The following is a 17,796-nucleotide window of genomic DNA, read 5'->3' as shown; positions in this document are numbered from 1 at the left end:
AGGAAAACACAGAGGGTAACAGTCCTTAGAGTGACTGGCAAGACTAACCTTAACACGAGAATAACAAATCTTCAAAGGCAAAACGAGGACTGGCATGGAGAGGTGGTGACTGAAGTCGGACCGGCACAAGAGTGAGACAGAGGGAGGCTTAAATAGGGAGACTAGCAGGTGACATGCATCTGACTGAATAATTACCAACAGGTCAGGTGTGACTGACTGCAAAGGGAGTGAAGGGGAAGCTTAAGTGAGGGGAAGGGAGGAGCTAAGACTAACAGAAATAAAGGTCAAATCATAACTACAACCTAAAAGAGATGAAAACTGAAATATAATATTAAACAGAAAGCTAAGTCAAAAACTCTACCATGACACACACACACACACACACACACACACCTATTTATTTAGAATACTTCAAAATCTATACATGCACATCGATCAAAAGCCAATTTGGCTGCCAATCTCTATCAATTAATCTCTATACATTTTTTTACAAGTATATGTAAGCTCCATCTATATCTTTCTATCTGAATAAACATATACACAGGGAACATAGACGTTCACCACTTTCTGCCACATACAATATGGCAGTGACGTTGACATACAAACTTGCACCCAATGAGGCGTCTACGTATATGATGTCTATGGTGTCACAGTGTACGGTAATGCTCCGAATATCCATTCAGTTGAGTGTCTTCATTGCTAACCAAAGTCGTACTTACACACACTAACAAATTTGAGCGCTTTGTACCACATAAAATCCATCAGTAAGTACAAGTACAGTAATCATATATGAGGCGCACCATCAGTTTTTGAGACAATTTAAGGATTTTCAGTGCACCTTATAGTCTGAAAAATACGGTGTTTTAGGGCATGACCAGAATAGATTAGACAGGGAACCATCAGCAGATTTTAATTTATGTTTTGAAGAGATGGTGGGCAATATTCTACGCAATTTAGTTTTTGAATAGTGAACATCTAAAACAGGGGTGTCAAACATATGGCCCGCGGGCTGGTTCCGGCCCGCCAAACAATTTAGTCCGGCCCTGTGGCTAAATGCATTATCATTATTAAAAAAATAATAATAACTTTTTTTTCCAGTGTCCTGTCTGGCAATTCGGCTATAGGATATGTTGTCTTAATGCCAAAAAGAGCTACTCAGATTTGACTTTCAAAAGTGGAGCAGTACTGCTTTTGCCATAATGCTCCGCTTGATTTATGAATGTGAATAGTTTTATTATGATTCATGCGGGGAATATCTCAAATGATATGGACACTACAATGGGAAAGTAGGAAAGGAAAGGAAGAACAAGAAGAACAAAAGAAAAGGTGAGAGAAGGAGGATATAAAAGGAAGAGAATGATAAAACAATTATTGAAAAAAACATGTACTTTGTTTAATTGAAAATCTGCAGTTCCTATATTGTTCACGAGGGGCGCTGTGTTTTAATCAACATATGGAAAATTGATTTTAAATCATTTCTTAATTTTTATCTGTTTGATGTATTTTGTCAGGCAGGACAGTGTCAAGTTCCAAAAAATGTGAATAAACGGTATTTAACATTGTACAATCACTGTGATCAGTTCTTATGCATTATGCACTTAAGTAAATGTTTAACTGAGTAAAAGTATTGTTGAAATTGCACATACTTTTCTTAAAAACGCTGAGGTTATTCATAATATATTGTGTAAAAGTGAAATTAATTTCATATAAAAATCAACAAAAAGTCCACTTTTATTAGTTGTATTTAATCTTGCAATGACTTTACTCGTGTGGCCCTCCTGCGATCAGATTAAACTGTATGCGGCCCCTAAATCAAAACGAGTTTGACACCCCTGATCTAAAACACCTAGAATCCCATTAACTGATACCTCACATTGCTAGCATATGCTCAAGTCCTCCTCCCAATCCTTCCTAGTCTGATTACCCACTTCCTCCTTCCATGCACCTCTCACATATGGTTTGTCAGGAATTGAATTTGGGATAAATTAACTAAAGTGCTTTGCATGTGTTGTGAATTGGTGCTAGATCAATAAAACTGGATCAAATTAAAATGCCCTTTTAAAATTGAATCCACAGCAGTCAGGTGTCATCACAGCTGTCTAGCTGATACAGCTCCTTAATTAATTTTTTTAATTCATGTCAGAAAATAAATATTGTATATAATGATTTTGGTCTGTTTGCCATTTATTATACAATAACTGTTTAATATTTCTGTACTTTGTTGAAGTTTTGAGCTCTGTTGCAAGTGGGCTGTCTTTGAGTTTATTTCGAACAGCTGTAGTGTACAAGCTCTGCTTTTAAGCTCTGAGTAGCTTCCCACTTTTCTGTAGGATCAGTTTTTTTCCCAGTTTAAAGGAAGTTATCTTGCTTACCCACATTCTTTTTCCCTTTCCTGCTTGTGTCTATCCATGTCAGCATATTCAGCAATATCAGTTTGCCCCCTAGATGCTCACTGTTTTCTTTTCTTTTTTTTTACCTTTGCCTTTGATAGTCTCAGTATTGTAGTATCTCATAATTCAGATTCATGTTCAGGTTAATTAATTTAAATACAATTAAATTGTGTTTATATTGCGCCAATTCACAACACATGTCATCTCAAGGCACTTTACAAAGTCAAATTCAATCATACAGATTGGTCAAAAAGTTCCCAATCTAAGGAAACCCAGCAGGTTGTATCAAGTCTAGACAAGCAGCATTCACTCCTCCTGAAAGAGCGTAGAGCCACAGGGACAGTCTGTTCGGTCCTAATTAACTAGTAGAAGCAAGATAAAGGACTTATTTAGGCCTTTGTGAAAGGGGCTTTTCCAGCGTGCTGCTATATCATATGAAAGTCATACTATTTCTTTATGATTAAAAATAATGGTCCAAAATAAATATTGCGTCCGTATTTATTGGAAAACGTAACTAGTAAAGCTGAAAGTTCTAATTTGACTCGCATAAAAAAAAAAAAAAGATTGTAAGCCTGATATCAGATGATGATGTCACCACAGGAAGCTTGTTTCCACAAAGCCAGTCTGTTTGTGTGCTACGAATGCTGGCGCCGCTGGATGGATAAGAGAAACTTCTCCACCAGGCCTGCAGAAAATAACACTATACTACATGTAATCTCCCAGCTGATAAATTCTTTAGGTTTAGTTTTTATGTTGCCTTAATGTTGAAGGGTTTCCTTCAGCTTTCTTTCAGGGAGGGGGTTTCCTGTGTGGAAAAAGGATGTGAAAGCAGCAGGAGGATCGTCTTCCCCGGGAGCCTAAACAAAAGATTTGAAAAAAAAAAGTCAAAAAGTTATTTACTGACCAAATGAGAGATTTATGTCAGAATCAGTCTGATATTAGGTTCAGTATGGAAACTGTTGTGACGCTTGAAGGCCTTTAGCTTAAAAAAAAGTTAATTAAATCTGAGTATGAGTTGATTTCTTTTTCATATTAAATAAGATTTCTTTTAAAGCTGAAAACTTGTTGATTTACTTCTTTTTTCTGCTTAAATAGGTCTTTGCTATCTTTGCGTTTGCCACCACTGGAGGTTACTCTGGAACCACCCACATCACTGTCAAATGTCCCCAAACCGGTGATGTTGATGTTCAGGCTGTGTTTGGCTACCCCTTCAGGTACTGTAGACAATGAGTGTTTCCTGTCATAATCATATATGCTGCTATGTTTAGCAAGTCATCACCAACACTACTACTAACGCATGCTGAACTAAAATTCATATTTTTGCTGGATGCAAAGTTGTTGATTGCTGCCATTTTCTGATCAAAGTAAGTGTTGCTCGGCAGGTAGCATCTGTCTGTATGCATAAACTGAAATATTTTGATCCTTTTTTGTCATTTTGATCATTATGGCTTCCAGATGATGAAAACCTAAAATCCAATTTCTCTGAAAATTAAAATAATGTGGAAAAAGTTAAATATTGTAAATATATTGTAAATTCAGTGTCACATCCTAATCAGCTAATTAACACCAAACACCTGTGAAGGTTTCCTGAGCCTCTAAATCAGGGGTCACCAATTTTTTTTTAAACTGGGAGCTACTTTATTGGTGTTGTCACAGTTCACCTTAACTTTATTTAAAATAAACATACTTTTCATGCTTTGCTATAGATATTGTTGTTTTTTAAATCTATAAATGCAAGTGTGATTAAACAGGAAGAATAATGTAATAAAATACAGTTTTAGATACAGCTTACTGGTGGATTGTGCCATTTTTAGAACAGGCTTGGGGGCACCGCATGTGGTCCTTGAGGGCTACTTGGTGCTTGTAGGCACCATGTTGGTGACCCCTGTCTCTGTCTGGGTCAGTAGGCGACACAAAATAAGGGACAAGACTGCTGACTGGACAGAGGTCCGGAGGAAAGTCATGGACAGAGTCATTGCTGAGGAACTTCTTGTGCACAGATTGCTGCATCCTAGTGATGTCCAAATGAAGCTTCATGAAGCCTTCCAGCCCATTGCTTTGCTCAAAGGTTCATTACTCAGTGCTTCATTCAGTGCTGCTGATCGCCTAGTGATTTTAAAGGAGAAGTCCAGTCAAAATCTGAAAGTACTTTAAATATAGAATTATTACATACTGTTCAATAAATGATAAGCTTTTTTAATTAAGAGTCATTTTCATTTGAATGTCCTTTAGTGGGGGCAGCCATCTTGGTGAAGAACAGTACTGCCACCTCCCAGTTTGTGACGTCACTGTGCGAGATCGGCTGTTGAGCAAGTCCCAATGCCCCATCTGTCCCCTTGTAAATAAATATCCGTTTTAAAGCCAAAATATTTTTTAACCCCTCAAACAAAGATAGACATGGTATTAAGCATTTAAATTAAAATTAATACTAATTTTACATTTTAGAGACATAAAAAGACAACAAATAAGCATTAAAGTACGGTTTATAGGTTGGGTTCTGCAATGTTATCAGGGAGTAAAACTCATCTTTAGAACCAATCTCTGCTCAAAATGCCGCCTAATCTACTTTCAGCAGTTATCAGTTATTGCAACCGTAAACTGCAGAAAATACGGGCAGAGCGGCTCCTTCTGAGTTCAAGCCACTTCACTTTCAGAATCAAGCACAAAAAAAAAACTAACCCGTAACTCATGAAATTTACAAGCGACTTTAGAAAAAAGAAGACCAAAGTCGCATAAAATAAGTGGGCTTTGTAACAGTGAGCATTCTTTCCTAGTGTGTCGTATCACTCTGTCCCTCTGGTCGGTAAACAAAAGTTCCAACAAATTCTACATTATAAAAAAGAAAAACCTACTGTAAAGTCTCGCTCTCATGTCATCTTGAAGACATTCTTCTTCGAAATGTTGGCTACAGACGACGTGTTTTCTCTCTGGCCAGAAGTTCAATGGCAAATCCTCTCTCTTCAAGTAGGCAATCCAACAAAAGAACCCGGTGGATCATGAAATGGAAAGGTGAAAAAACTAATGTTTTCCACTTTTACATGATGTATTGGAACATCCTACTGCCATGCACGTGGGCATTGTTGTTATAACAATAGCTCTCGCGAATTTCAATGGTGAAGTCCTCTCGAAATCCAAATTAAGTGTTGCTGTTCACAGCTGTGTACAACAGCTCCTATTGAATTAGCTTGTAAAACGTGGAGAACTGCCCTCGGTTCACCGCAATGTTACGTCACAGGATGTGATGTCAGGCGGCCATTTTTGCCCATATTTGGGCAATAATGGCTGCCCCCATACACAGTGATCCAGACGACAGTTTATGCTTTTATTTTCTTATTAATGCTAAATCCATTAAATAACCACAAATGTATTAGTTTTAGTTATAGCTAATGATCCACTGATTTTTTCCTTGTTGACCGGACTTCCGCTTTAAATAAATCACTTCAGAAAACAAAACAACATAGCAGTGATTGCAATACTGTCACAAAGTTTTTTTATTTTTAAATCTAACCCATATCCAGTAACCGTTTGTCTTGAGTTTTATTGAACTCTGCCATCTGTTCTTAGTTCTTAAAAATATTTGCACCCAAAGTAATCCAGCTCAATATGTTGGCTATCATCGCTGGTTGTCTTTTCTTTTATGGCATAGACTAATTTATCATGCATAAATAAACATATGTCCAATAACAATTTAAAATACATAAATTATTAGTTCTGTTCTCAGTTTTAAATTTATAAGCAGCCCTTTGAGTATAATGCTGATGTCTTGTCTGGAGCCTCAGTATTTGTGGGTTATTCATTGTTTTTATTAATTTATTTTTAGATAATGTGCACACATCATGCAAAACTTAGTTTGAGCAATCATAAAAGTATTCCCAAATTGGGGAGGTTTTCTACTGCTGCTAAAAATCTTGTTCTCAGGTTCCCTACTGACGCGCTGACCAAACTACTTACAGTAACTCACAAAGCAACATATTTAACCGACATGCAAAATGAAGCAGTCACATGTCCGATGTGATGCTAGGCATCATTGTCATCAGTCACGTGTTTTTCAGCAAGACCACACAAGCATCGAAGCAGGGCTTCAACTGACACGCCCCCTTTTTACTCTGTAAACGCCTCAAAGCCTAGCTTCAGATGTCCCATCACTACTGCATCCAATCATATTCATAGAAAGTTTAGTAGGAGGAACAGTGAGGAAGGAAAAGCTGGGAGAACCGCAGCCTGGAACGGATTGGTAAACAAAACCTGTTCAAGATTCTAATGGAGCTTCACAAGCACTGGACTGAGGCTGGAGTCAGCAAATCAAGAGCTGCTAGGCACATACTGGTCTTACACATGGGCTACAAGCATCTTACCTTGGCTAAAGAGAAAAATAATCAGACCGTTACTCAGTGGTGCAAAGTATTCTATTCACATTAAAAGTCAATTCTTCATTTAATTTGGAAATCAAAGGTCCAGAGTTTGAAGGAAGAGTGGAGAGGCGTATAATTCAGGTTGCTTGAAGTGTATTGTGAAGTCAGTCAGTGGTGGTTCAGGGTGCCGTGTCAATTAATTTTTTACCAAGTGCAACCGTGTAACTCATTTTTAAAACAGTCTAGGCTTGTTTGAGGATGCTTACAGTATTTTATTAGGCACAGAAAAATGAACTTATTCCACAAAACCAGGGTCAAAATTATTGGTCCCTTTTAAAGCAGGGGTGTCAAAATAATTTCTATATTGAGCCACTTCGGCATCTCAAAGTTATTAAAATGGCCGGTTGTACATGTGTAGAAGATGGTTTCATTATTTCATTTCAGTTCACATAGCATTATAAATAAGTGCACAGTAACATCAAAGTAGCACCCTTAGGCACTGTTTATACAGTTTATCTGCAAAAAAGTTGATATTGGGGTGAGTTACATTTAAACTCTCGTCATTCTGCATCAATTTTCTCTTTTTGGACATTTCTAGGTTGTTTTAATGTGTTGTGGGAAAAATCTAGTGGCAGGATGCTGTTACTACACAGGTAAAAAATAACACTTTATACAATTTAAAAGGTTATATGCCTCTACTTTATAACATGATATGCCTTTTTTGGCTCTGTAGGGCCGGATAAATTGCCTTGTTGGCCCAGATTTGGTAATACTAATGAGTGCAGGCTGCTATCCAGCAAAATTATACACATATAACTAATAGCTTATATAATGTGACCTCCAAATAGTTTGTGTGGAGTAATTAAATTACATTTATTTGTGAAAAGAAAATAAACATCCAAATAACCTTAGGGTGTTTAAAAGACTGTTTTAAAAAGGTCTTTGATCTGTTTAACGTTAGTGTTATACAGGTAATAATCACTTTGTCATCAGCTGACTAAGTGGATAGGTAGAGTTTTTATGAAATCCTTTCAAGGTTTACATAATTGTTTCTCTCTTGTTGCTCTCCTTGGAAAGACCATTAGTTAAGGTAAGGACATATAATACACAATTAAAACAACCTGGACCACAGAAACCGGTTGACAAACCTTCTCCCTTTTTTCCCATCAGATTGCCAGCGCATCCATTTAAGGTTCCTTTATGTAACGTCAGTCAACCCAACACCACCTACCTCCAGGGTGACTATTCCTCCTCTGCAGAGTTCTTTGTCTGTGTCGGTGTGTTTGGCTTCCTGTATTGCACCGTTACTCTAATCATCTACTTGGGCTACCAGAATGTCTACCGTCAGACCAGTCGTGGTCCCATCATTGTAAGTATATATCCTGGTCTGAACTTTGAGTTTTCTTTGCGCTTATACACTTTTCCCTGCTTTGGTTTCCAGTTCAATCCCAATATTGATTTTTACTGTTTTACTATTCCTTGATCCAGACACTTTTACTAAACCATTTATTGTTGCTCTTGATCCCTGCCTTGGCTAGGAAATAAACACACTACTGCCATTTTCAATTTAATGCTTCTCAGAATAATTCTTTCATTCATATATTTACAGTTAAATCTGAATTACATAACGTTCTTTTGGCTTTTTTTCCACTATCATATTAAGAACAGTGAATACCCATGCTAATACACAGAAAACTAAGTTCGTCCACTGGAGCTGGGGACAGTAATTAATGAGACTGAGACTGAACTTTCTTCAAATGGTACCATGTCTTGGTCTAAAGAAAAATGGTGACAAAAAATATATAAAATAAATAAGCACCCAAAAAAATAATCAAATACAAAATAAATTACAAGTTGAACAGGACAGTTCAGTTGTAGATTGGGCTGGGCAAATCTGATCTGTTGAGTAGGACAAGATGTTGTTATCCCAATAGATACCTAAGGCACAGACGAGACACTGTGGCCATCAAGTGGGTGATGGCATCCCTTGGGTTCTCAAGTGGGCACCCTCCTTCTTGGGTGTTTCGCTGATAGGCCCACGACACCTCCAGAGAGTTCAGCAGTGAATCCCAGCGTCCCAGGTTCACTCCCATCAACCATCACACACTTGAGCCCCAGGCCAGGTCCTTCCTCTTGGTCCACAGCCACTGGCTCCCCTTTTCAGCGACCTTGGAGAGGTCCTTGATTGCCTGCCTGTGGGCCTTCCCTCGCACCCCCATCTCCCTGAGTAGCCTAGTTGTTGAGCTGGCTATGAATCCCCTGCAGCCTACTTTCACCGGGCGTACCTTCACGTTCCATCCTTGTTGTTGGGCTTCTGCTGCAAGATTGATGTATCTCATCTTCTTCCGCTCAATGGCTTCCTCTAAGGCACCCTCCCAGGGTACTGTGAGCTCAATGATGTACACCAGCTTGAGTGAGGAAGGGAGGAAGACCACAGAACGAGGTCTGGACGCAGGTTGGTGGATGCATTTTCCGATGGAAAGCACAGCTTTTTGTCCAGGTCTGCCAGCATTTTCCGGTCCTGTGCCCTTGCCCAGCTGCCCAATGTCAGCCCAGCAATATGGTAGAAAAATAAAATCTCCATTTTTTTTTTTCACATTACATCCGATTTACAATTTTAATCGTTTTTTTTTTTTCTTAAAAAATAGAAACAACAAGGAAACCATTAAAATTAACTTTGTTTTTATTTTAAAATTAACAAACCAAAATGTATTTCCCTATTGGCCTTGAAGTGCAAACCTTAAAACAAGGCACAATGAATAAAAGGTTCCTTTTGAACTGAGATGAGTGTCCCTATTGTGATTAATAGTGCAATAACTTGTCTTTTCACAAAACTCAGCAGCTGCCTGTGCCTATGAGACAGCGCTGAGGGAATAGGGAGCTCCCACACAGCTCTAGCAGTTGTCATGAGACAGTAACGGTAGACAGATTGCTGCTATCAAGTGAAGCTGCTAAATTGCCAAAAACAGAGGAAAAAAAGTCACTAGATTTGTTTCTAGTCACTTTTTTGTATAAAAGTTGCAAGAGGGGTCTGAACCGTCCTCAAATATGAGTTGCTAAGTAGGAAACACTGGACTGTTGTCTCTAGTTTTCCTTCACTACTGAGAGTAGCACAGTAGCCACCAGTAGCTTCATACGCTACTCCGTTTCTCAGCGATACAGACAGGAGCCGGAAAGGTTGGTTTTCAAAATAAAGTCAATTTGAACCTTTCATGATATTTAAATTAATTCTAAAGACAAACTGTGAATTAACGTGTCTTTGTCCACATATTAGACACACTAAATATTCTTCCCAAGTGTGTAATATCACTCTGCCACTTCACGTACACAGCTCTCTACTGAGAGAGAGAGCTATCTGTTCCTGTCGGGAGGACAGAGTAGTTGGACAACTCTGCCCTGTTTCTAACGTAAGTCCAAAATAAACTTAACTTTTATATTGATTTAGCTTACTAGGTTTATTGTTGCTAGCAAGTACTCTGGGCGAGGGCTGCCTAAAGGCTCCCACATACGTACTGTGTTCATACTGTGAGCTTGTAGTCCGTGGGCCAGAATCTGTAGGACGCTTCCTTAAGAAGTTTCGTATGAATTGTCAGGGGGCAACTTTCTTGCACCGGGATAAGTTGCTACACATATCAGTGATCTCAAAACACCAATGTTCCCACGTTTTCACTTGCACATTAATAAGTTATAGCCGATAAAAAATCTAAACTGTGGCGCTCCGGTCCAAGAGGTCACGTGATTCGATTTTTGCTGCTCAGCCAATCAGATCACTTTATTGTCAGCTGTGCGTGTTCACCAGTTCATCATGGCTGTGCTCGTAAGATGTTTGTATGCATTTGTTTCCAGACGAAGAAAGCCCAATAATAGCATGTTCTGGTGCCAGCTGGCAAAGATCTTGATGGCAAGAAAAAAGAAATAGCCCAGACCGTCCATCCATCCATTTTCTAACACGCTTATCCCCGTTGGGTTCGCGAGGTGCTGGTGTCTCAGGGTCTCAGACAACTCAGGGTATCAGGTAGTGACACAGTGTGCCTTAATACTCTGAATATCCATTGAGCGGAGCGACTTCGTTGGTTACCAAGGTTGTACTTACATTTTAACAGATTTCTGAGCACATTGTACCACATAAAATCAGTCTGTAAGCACAACTTCAGTCATATATAAGGCGCACTGGATTATAAAACGCACCGGATTATAAGGCGCACCGGATTATAACGCGCACCAGATCATTAGGTGCACCATCAATTTCTGAGAAAATTTAAGGTTTTTAAGTGCACCTTTATAGTCCGAAAAATACAGTATAGTTAGGGCCAAGGGGTGCATTGGCCAAAATTAAAATCTTGATTTTCCAAATATCTTCATAAATTGTAAATTCGAATTAATCGTTAAAATCGGTTTATTGCCTAGCCTTAATATAGGCTGGGGCTCCATGCTCCTAGCTGGGCAGCTCGCCATCCACAAGCCTCTGTTCAGGCACTGAGTAAATGCCTAGAAGAAATCAATACGTGGATTTGCCAAAATTTTCTTCAATTGAATAAAAACAAAACAGAAGTAATAATATTTGGACCAATAGAGGAGAAATCAAAAGTTAACACACAGCTTCAGTCGCTTCAGCTAAAAACCACTAATCAGGCCCGAAATCTGGGAGTAGTGATGGACTCAGACATGAACCTCCAAAAGCATATAAAAACAGTTACAAGGTCAGCTTTCTATCACCTGAAGAACATTTCTAGGATTAAAGGACTGATGTCTCAGCAGGATCTAGAAAAACTAATCCATGCGTTTATTTTTAGTCGAATTGATTACTGCAACGGTGTTTTCACAGGTCTGCCTAAAAAGTGGATCAGACAGCTGCAGCTGATCCAGAACGCTGCTGCCCGCGTCCTCACTAATACTAAGAAAGTAGAGCACATCACACCAGTTCTAAAGTCCTTACACTGGCTCCCTGTATCTCAGAGAATAGACTTTAAAATACTTCTGTTAGTCTATAAATCCTTAAATGGCTTAGCTCCTAAATACATCACAGACTTGTTATCAGTGTATCAACCATCCAGACCACTAAGGTCTTCTGACTCCAGCCTACTCTGCATACCTAGAACCAGAACCAAACATGGAGAAGCAGCATTTAGTTCCTATGCTCCAATTATCTGGAACAAACTTCCAGAAAACTGTAAAGATGTGGTAAACCTTAGTTCCTTTAAATCAAGATTAAAAACACATTTGTTTAAAATTGCCTTCAACTGTCCTAGTTAACTGAATCACCACTTTTTTGTTCTATTTTCTATCTATATTTTATTCCTACTTGCTTTTATTCTGTTTTATTTTGCTATATTTTAATCATGTAAAGCACTTTGCATTGTCTTTGTACTGAATTGTGCTATATAAATAAACTTGCCTTGCCTTGCCTTGCCTCTGGGCTGTTTGTCGGAGTTTGAGGAAATCCAATTCAGCTAATTGAACCGTCAAGTTCACCCTGCCAATTCCATAATAAGCTCACAGTCAATGGCCGTAAAAAACGTTTGTGTGCGCTGGTCATCAGTGTGGTAATGGCTACCTGTTGGCTTCCCTCATTCATCTGTTTGAGATGAAGTGAACTCAGCTTGTGCATTCGTTCCACAGCATATTATTGATTAAGCACGGTCATGTGACTTATATGAAGAACAACTACCATGTGATACATGTAAGCACGTAACTTAAAGGTGCATGGCGCAAGCTCCAGAATATTTGGTGACGTTGAAACAACACCAATGTTGTTGTTTTTTTTCTGAGCAGAGTTCTCTCCAGAGGATGGAATAAGGGCACAGTGCCACTAAACCCATAGTTCAGCGCCACTATACTGATTTTCAAATCTAGGGTGTTTCTTTCCTATTTTCTCAATCATATAATTTTTCTCAAACGTATCGAAATGCCTCAGCCCTCACGTTACTTTCCACGGCTGCCATTGTTTTCCAGCGAAATCTCGGCGTACTGTCATCTTGCAATATTTTAGCGCAAGATTTGCTTCTCATTGGTCGGTTGTTCTGTGACGCGTTCAAATTAAGCACTGTTATTGGTGGAAATCTGACCACACGCAAACCTTAAAGAGCCATTTTGGCAGGTGATTTACATAAACAATATGATGGTAAACATTGTGTATTTGCTTGCAAATGTTACCTTTCAACTGGTATTTGTATATATTCACAGTTCTTGAGATCCTGTTTCTCTTTATCAAGTGAGAATGCTATACAGCATTCTCACTTATCAAGTGAGAATGCTATACAGCATTCTCACTTATTAAGTTCCTTCAGGTCTTGATTATTATTCCGTACGTTTTTCGGCATCTAACTACTCCTGCATACTTCAACCGATTTAAACAATTTTCGTATCAAAACGTTCAGCTCGTTCACGACATTACTGCTATGTCTTTTTGTAATTATAACTTTTATAATATTTAAAATGTTTAACTTTTTGTGCGTTTTTTTCTCTCATTGAAAATGAATGGAAAATCCTTCAAATTCTTCAAATATTTCAACTTTTTGTCATCTTACTGCTTCAGCCTACTTTCACCTATAAACGCCATTCAACTTTTAAAACGTAGTGATATCTTTTGGCTATTATGATATGTTTCAGCTTTTTCATATCTTTCACGATTTTCGTATAGTACGTCTTTAAAAATAATTTTGGCATTTCAAGAAATTCAGCAAATAACATGCGTTGCTATGGTTGTCAAGGAGCCTCTGTTAGAGTGCGCACTCTAGAAATTCAACAAATTCTTCTTCTCCGAACAACTTCTTCTCACTCGCTCAATTTTCAACCTATCCACATAAATTATACGTCAAAACGTAGGAATTTTTGTCTGGATTCGGAAAATGTAACCATCATTGGTGTGGGATTTATAGATTTTTCGCAAATCACCTCAGAGCGACACTAACCCGAAACCTTCCCCATTCATTTCCTATGGAGCGGTTTTCAAAAATGACACCTGGAAATCCAAAACATCACATGTATTTACATCGTCACTACTCCTAAACCGTTTCATGTACAGGCACGAGACTTTCACACATTCATGTCCAGACCCTTCTGGCGCTCACAAAAGAGAAATTTTGTCGGTAAATGTTACGGTTTTGCCGCAGGAACAATTTGTTCGGGAGTAGCGTTTTGGGAAAATGCTAAAACAGGATCAGACTTCAATCTCCCCAAATGAGGCACTTTTCTACATCGTCGCTACTCCTAAACCGTTTTATGTACAGGCATGAGACTTTCACACATGAATGTCCCGACCCTTCTGGCACTCATAAAAAAGGAATTTTGTGGATAACTGTTACGGTTTTTCCGCAGGAACAATTTGTTCGGGAGTAGCGAATGTGCAAAATCCTTAAAACGCTTTGGAGCTTCATTCTTCCACATCATCCACTTTTTACATCGTCGCTGTGCCTACACCGATTTTTGTATAAACCTAAAAATGAACTCCATAGTCCTCAAAAGCCTGCTGATACTCAGAGTGAAAGAATTATTTTGATATCTCTTATACTTTTTCAGCTACAGCGATTTGTTCGGGACCGTTTGTAGAGGATTTCTCAAATTTCATAAAAATCCTCTTTATATCATAATTTTTTACGCCTAAATTAAAATATTTCTAGCAAAAACCGATAGTTTTTCTTGTTCTCCTATCCGTTACGAATTAAACGCTGAAAAAATTATGTCTCTACCATTTACAGAACAGGAGATATGGAGCGTTGTTTGAGGCAAAGTTCTCCATTCTATTTCAATGAGGCAGAGTCTGACAAAGTCTCTGCACTTCGGGAGACTGGCCGCTGCAGCTGTGTCAGTGAGTTTCCATGACGACGGAACTCTGAGGGCCAGAGGGAGAATCTCCATTGAGATACAATGGCAACTTTCGACGCCCGCTGCAGCGGCTATGATTAATGTAGCAATCTGAAATTCGCACAGTCACTTCCTTTTGACATTTTAAAATTTTCAAGTGACTTTCAGCGATATGTCACTTTTCTGACCCATTTTGGATTTCACATGCTTTTCTATTGGGCCTTTGCTTCCAACAGGACCTGGCATGATGCCCAGACACGACCCAATTGGCCAATACAGCACCAGCCACATGTGGGAAATGGAGCTACTGACCATTTTGGTCAAATGTTGAGTTCTGGGCCCAGATGTGGTGAGGCTGAGTTTCTAAAGGAGGCCAATCTGTCCCATGAACTTTGGTCACGTTTGGTGACATTAAGTATTGGCACCCCTTTTTGAGGCACTTCCCAGTACAGGATTTGGACCAAACTGACAGAGTACAATCACCCGGTGATACTGAACACAACCATGCTAGCGGCTAACGGTTAGCATGTTGCTAACCAGAAGTAGCTTTAGAAAAGTCCTACCAACTTCTGCTTAGCCGGGGTTGTTCTGCCTTTACAGACAAATAGAGGGCTACAGCTGTGAGGGAGTCTCCATGACAACCCTTTTAGCCAGAGGCTTCTAGGAGGTCCATTGACTTAACATGGCACCTTTCGAAGGCTACTGCGGGTGCTGTGAAGATCGTAGGAAGCTGAAATTCGCAGTGTTACTTCCCGTTAGTATTTTTGACGGTACAACAAGGGAGGCGCCTTGCTAAATTTCTTCAGAATTTTTTTAGTTGTTCTTAATCTTCAAATTCTTCAATTTTTTTAAATTTTCAAATTTTTCAAATTCCTTCAAATTTGTTCAAATTCTCCAAATTTCTTCAAAATTTTTAAATTCTTCAAATTTGTCAAATTCTTCAAATTTTTCAAATTCCTTCAAATTTTTTGAAAATTTTCAAATATTTCAAATTTCTTCAAATTCTTCAAATTTTTTCAAATTCCTTCAATTTTTTTCAAATTCTCCATATTTCTTCAAATGTTTCAAATTTTTCAAATTCTTCAAATTTCTTCAAACTCTTCAAATTCCTTCAAATTATATTTCTTTCAATTCTTCAAACTTTTTCAAATTCTTCAAATCCCTTCAAATTTTTACATTTTTTCAAATTCTTCAAATCTGATTTCAATGTTTTCTGCATCTTCTGCTCAATCATTCTGCAGATTAGCATTCTCACTGCTGTTTCGCAGGAACAGCCTTTTCTAGTCAAGTGAGAATGCTATACAGCATTCTCACTTATTAAGTTCCTTCAGGTCTTGATTATTATTCCGTACGTTTTTCGGCATCTAACTACTCCTGCATACTTCAACCGATTTAAACAATTTTCGTATCAAAACGTTCTGCTCATTCACAACATTACTGCTATGTCTTTTTGTAATTATAACTTTTATAATATTTAAAATATTTAACTTTTTGTGCGTTTTTTGCTCTCATTGAAAATGAATGGAAAATCCTTCAAATTCTTCAAATATTTCAACTTTTTGACATCTTACTGCTTCAGCCTACTTTCAGCTATAAACGTCATTCAACTTTTAAAATGTAGTTATATCTTTTCGCTATTATGGTATGTTTCAGCTTTTTCATATCTTTCACCATTTTCGTATAGTACGTCTTTAAAATAATTTTGGCTTTTCAAGAAATTCAGCAAATAACATGCGTTGCTATGGTCGTCAAGGAGCCTCGTTTAGAGTGCGCACTCTAGAAATTCAACAAATTCTTCTTCTCCGAACAACTTCTTCTCACTCGCTCAAATTTCACCCTATCCACATAAATTATACATCAAAACGTAGGAATTTTTGTCTGGATTCGGAAAATGTAACCATCATTGGTGTGGGATTTATAGATTTTTCGCAAATCACCTCAGAGCGACACTAACCCGAAACCTTCCCCATTCATTTCCTATGGAGCGGTTTTCAAAAATGACACCTGGAAATCCAAAACATCACATGTTTTTACATCGTCACTACTCCTAAACCGTTTCATGTACAGGCATGAGACTTTCACAAATTCATGTCCCGACCCTTCTGGCGCTCACAAAAGAGAAATTTTGTCGATAAATGTTACGGTTTTCCCGCAGGAACAATTTGTTCGGGAGTAGCGTTTTGGGAAAATGCTAAAACAGGATCAGACTTCAATCTCCCCAAACGAGGCACTTTTCTACATCGTCGCTACTCCTAAACTGTTTTATGTACAGGCATGAGACTTTTACACATGAATGTCCCGACCCTTCTGGCACTCATAAAAAAGGAATTTTGTGGATAACTGTTACGGTTTTTTCGCAGGAACAATTTGTTCGGGAGTAGCGAATGTGCAAAATCCTTAAAACGCTTTGGAGCTTCATTCTTCCACATCATCCACTTTTTACATCGTCGCTGTGCCTACACCGATTTTTGTACAAACCTAAAAATGAACTCCATAGTCCTCAAAAGCCTGCTGATACTCAGAGTGAAAGAATTATTTTGATATCTCTTATACTTTTTCAGCTAGAGCGATTTGTTCGGGAACCTTTTTAGAGGATTTCTGAAATTCGCTAAAAACGCCTTTATTTCATAATTTTTTATGCCTTTATTAAACTTTTTCCAGCAAAAACCGATAGCATGTCTTCTTCCCCTATCCGTTAAGAATTAAAAGCTGAAAAAATTACGTCTCTACCATTTACGGAACAGGAGATATGAAGCGTTGTTTGAGGCAAAGTTCTCCATTATAACCCAATAGGCAGCCTCTGACAGAAAGTCTCTGCACTTCGGTAGACTCGCCCGCTGCAGCTGTGTCAGTGAGTTTCCATGACGACGGAACTCTGAGGGCCAGAGGGAGAAGCTCCATTGGGATACAATGGCAACTTTCGACGCCCGCTGCAGCGGCTGTGATTAATGTAGGAATCTGAAATTCGCACAGTCACTTCCTCTTGACATTTTAAAATTTTCAAGTGACTTTCAGCCATATGTCACTTTTCTGACCCATTTTGGATTTCACATGCTTTCCTATTGGGCCTTTGCTTCCAACAGGACCTGGCATGATGCCCAGACACGACCCAATTGGCCAATACAGCAACCCCCCACATGTGGGAAATGGCGCTACTGACCATTTTGGTCAAATGTTGAGTTCTTGGCCCAGATGTGGTGAGGCTGAGTTGCTAAAGGAGGCCAATCTGACCCATGAACTTTGGTCACGTT

At 38.6% G+C, this 17,796-nt stretch overlaps 1 protein-coding gene across 1 annotated transcript in view; it reads left to right on the top strand.

Moving 5' to 3' along the window:
* sypl2a (synaptophysin-like 2a) overlaps window positions 1–17,796 on the top strand; it is a 30,551-nt gene that overhangs the window by 4,198 nt on the left and 8,557 nt on the right. The window contains exons 3-4 of the mRNA XM_036151576.1: window positions 3,486–3,604; window positions 7,913–8,111. Coding sequence (XP_036007469.1) covers window positions 3,486–3,604; window positions 7,913–8,111 — 318 coding nt within the window. The remainder of the gene's footprint in view (window positions 1–3,485; window positions 3,605–7,912; window positions 8,112–17,796) is intronic.

The sequence above is a fragment of the Fundulus heteroclitus genome, chromosome 20 (assembly GCF_011125445.2).
Source record: "Fundulus heteroclitus isolate FHET01 chromosome 20, MU-UCD_Fhet_4.1, whole genome shotgun sequence".
Classification (NCBI taxonomy): domain Eukaryota; kingdom Metazoa; phylum Chordata; class Actinopteri; order Cyprinodontiformes; family Fundulidae; genus Fundulus; species Fundulus heteroclitus.
The sequence above is the reverse complement of the archived record's forward strand: the minus strand, read 5'-3'. Positions and strand labels throughout refer to the sequence as shown.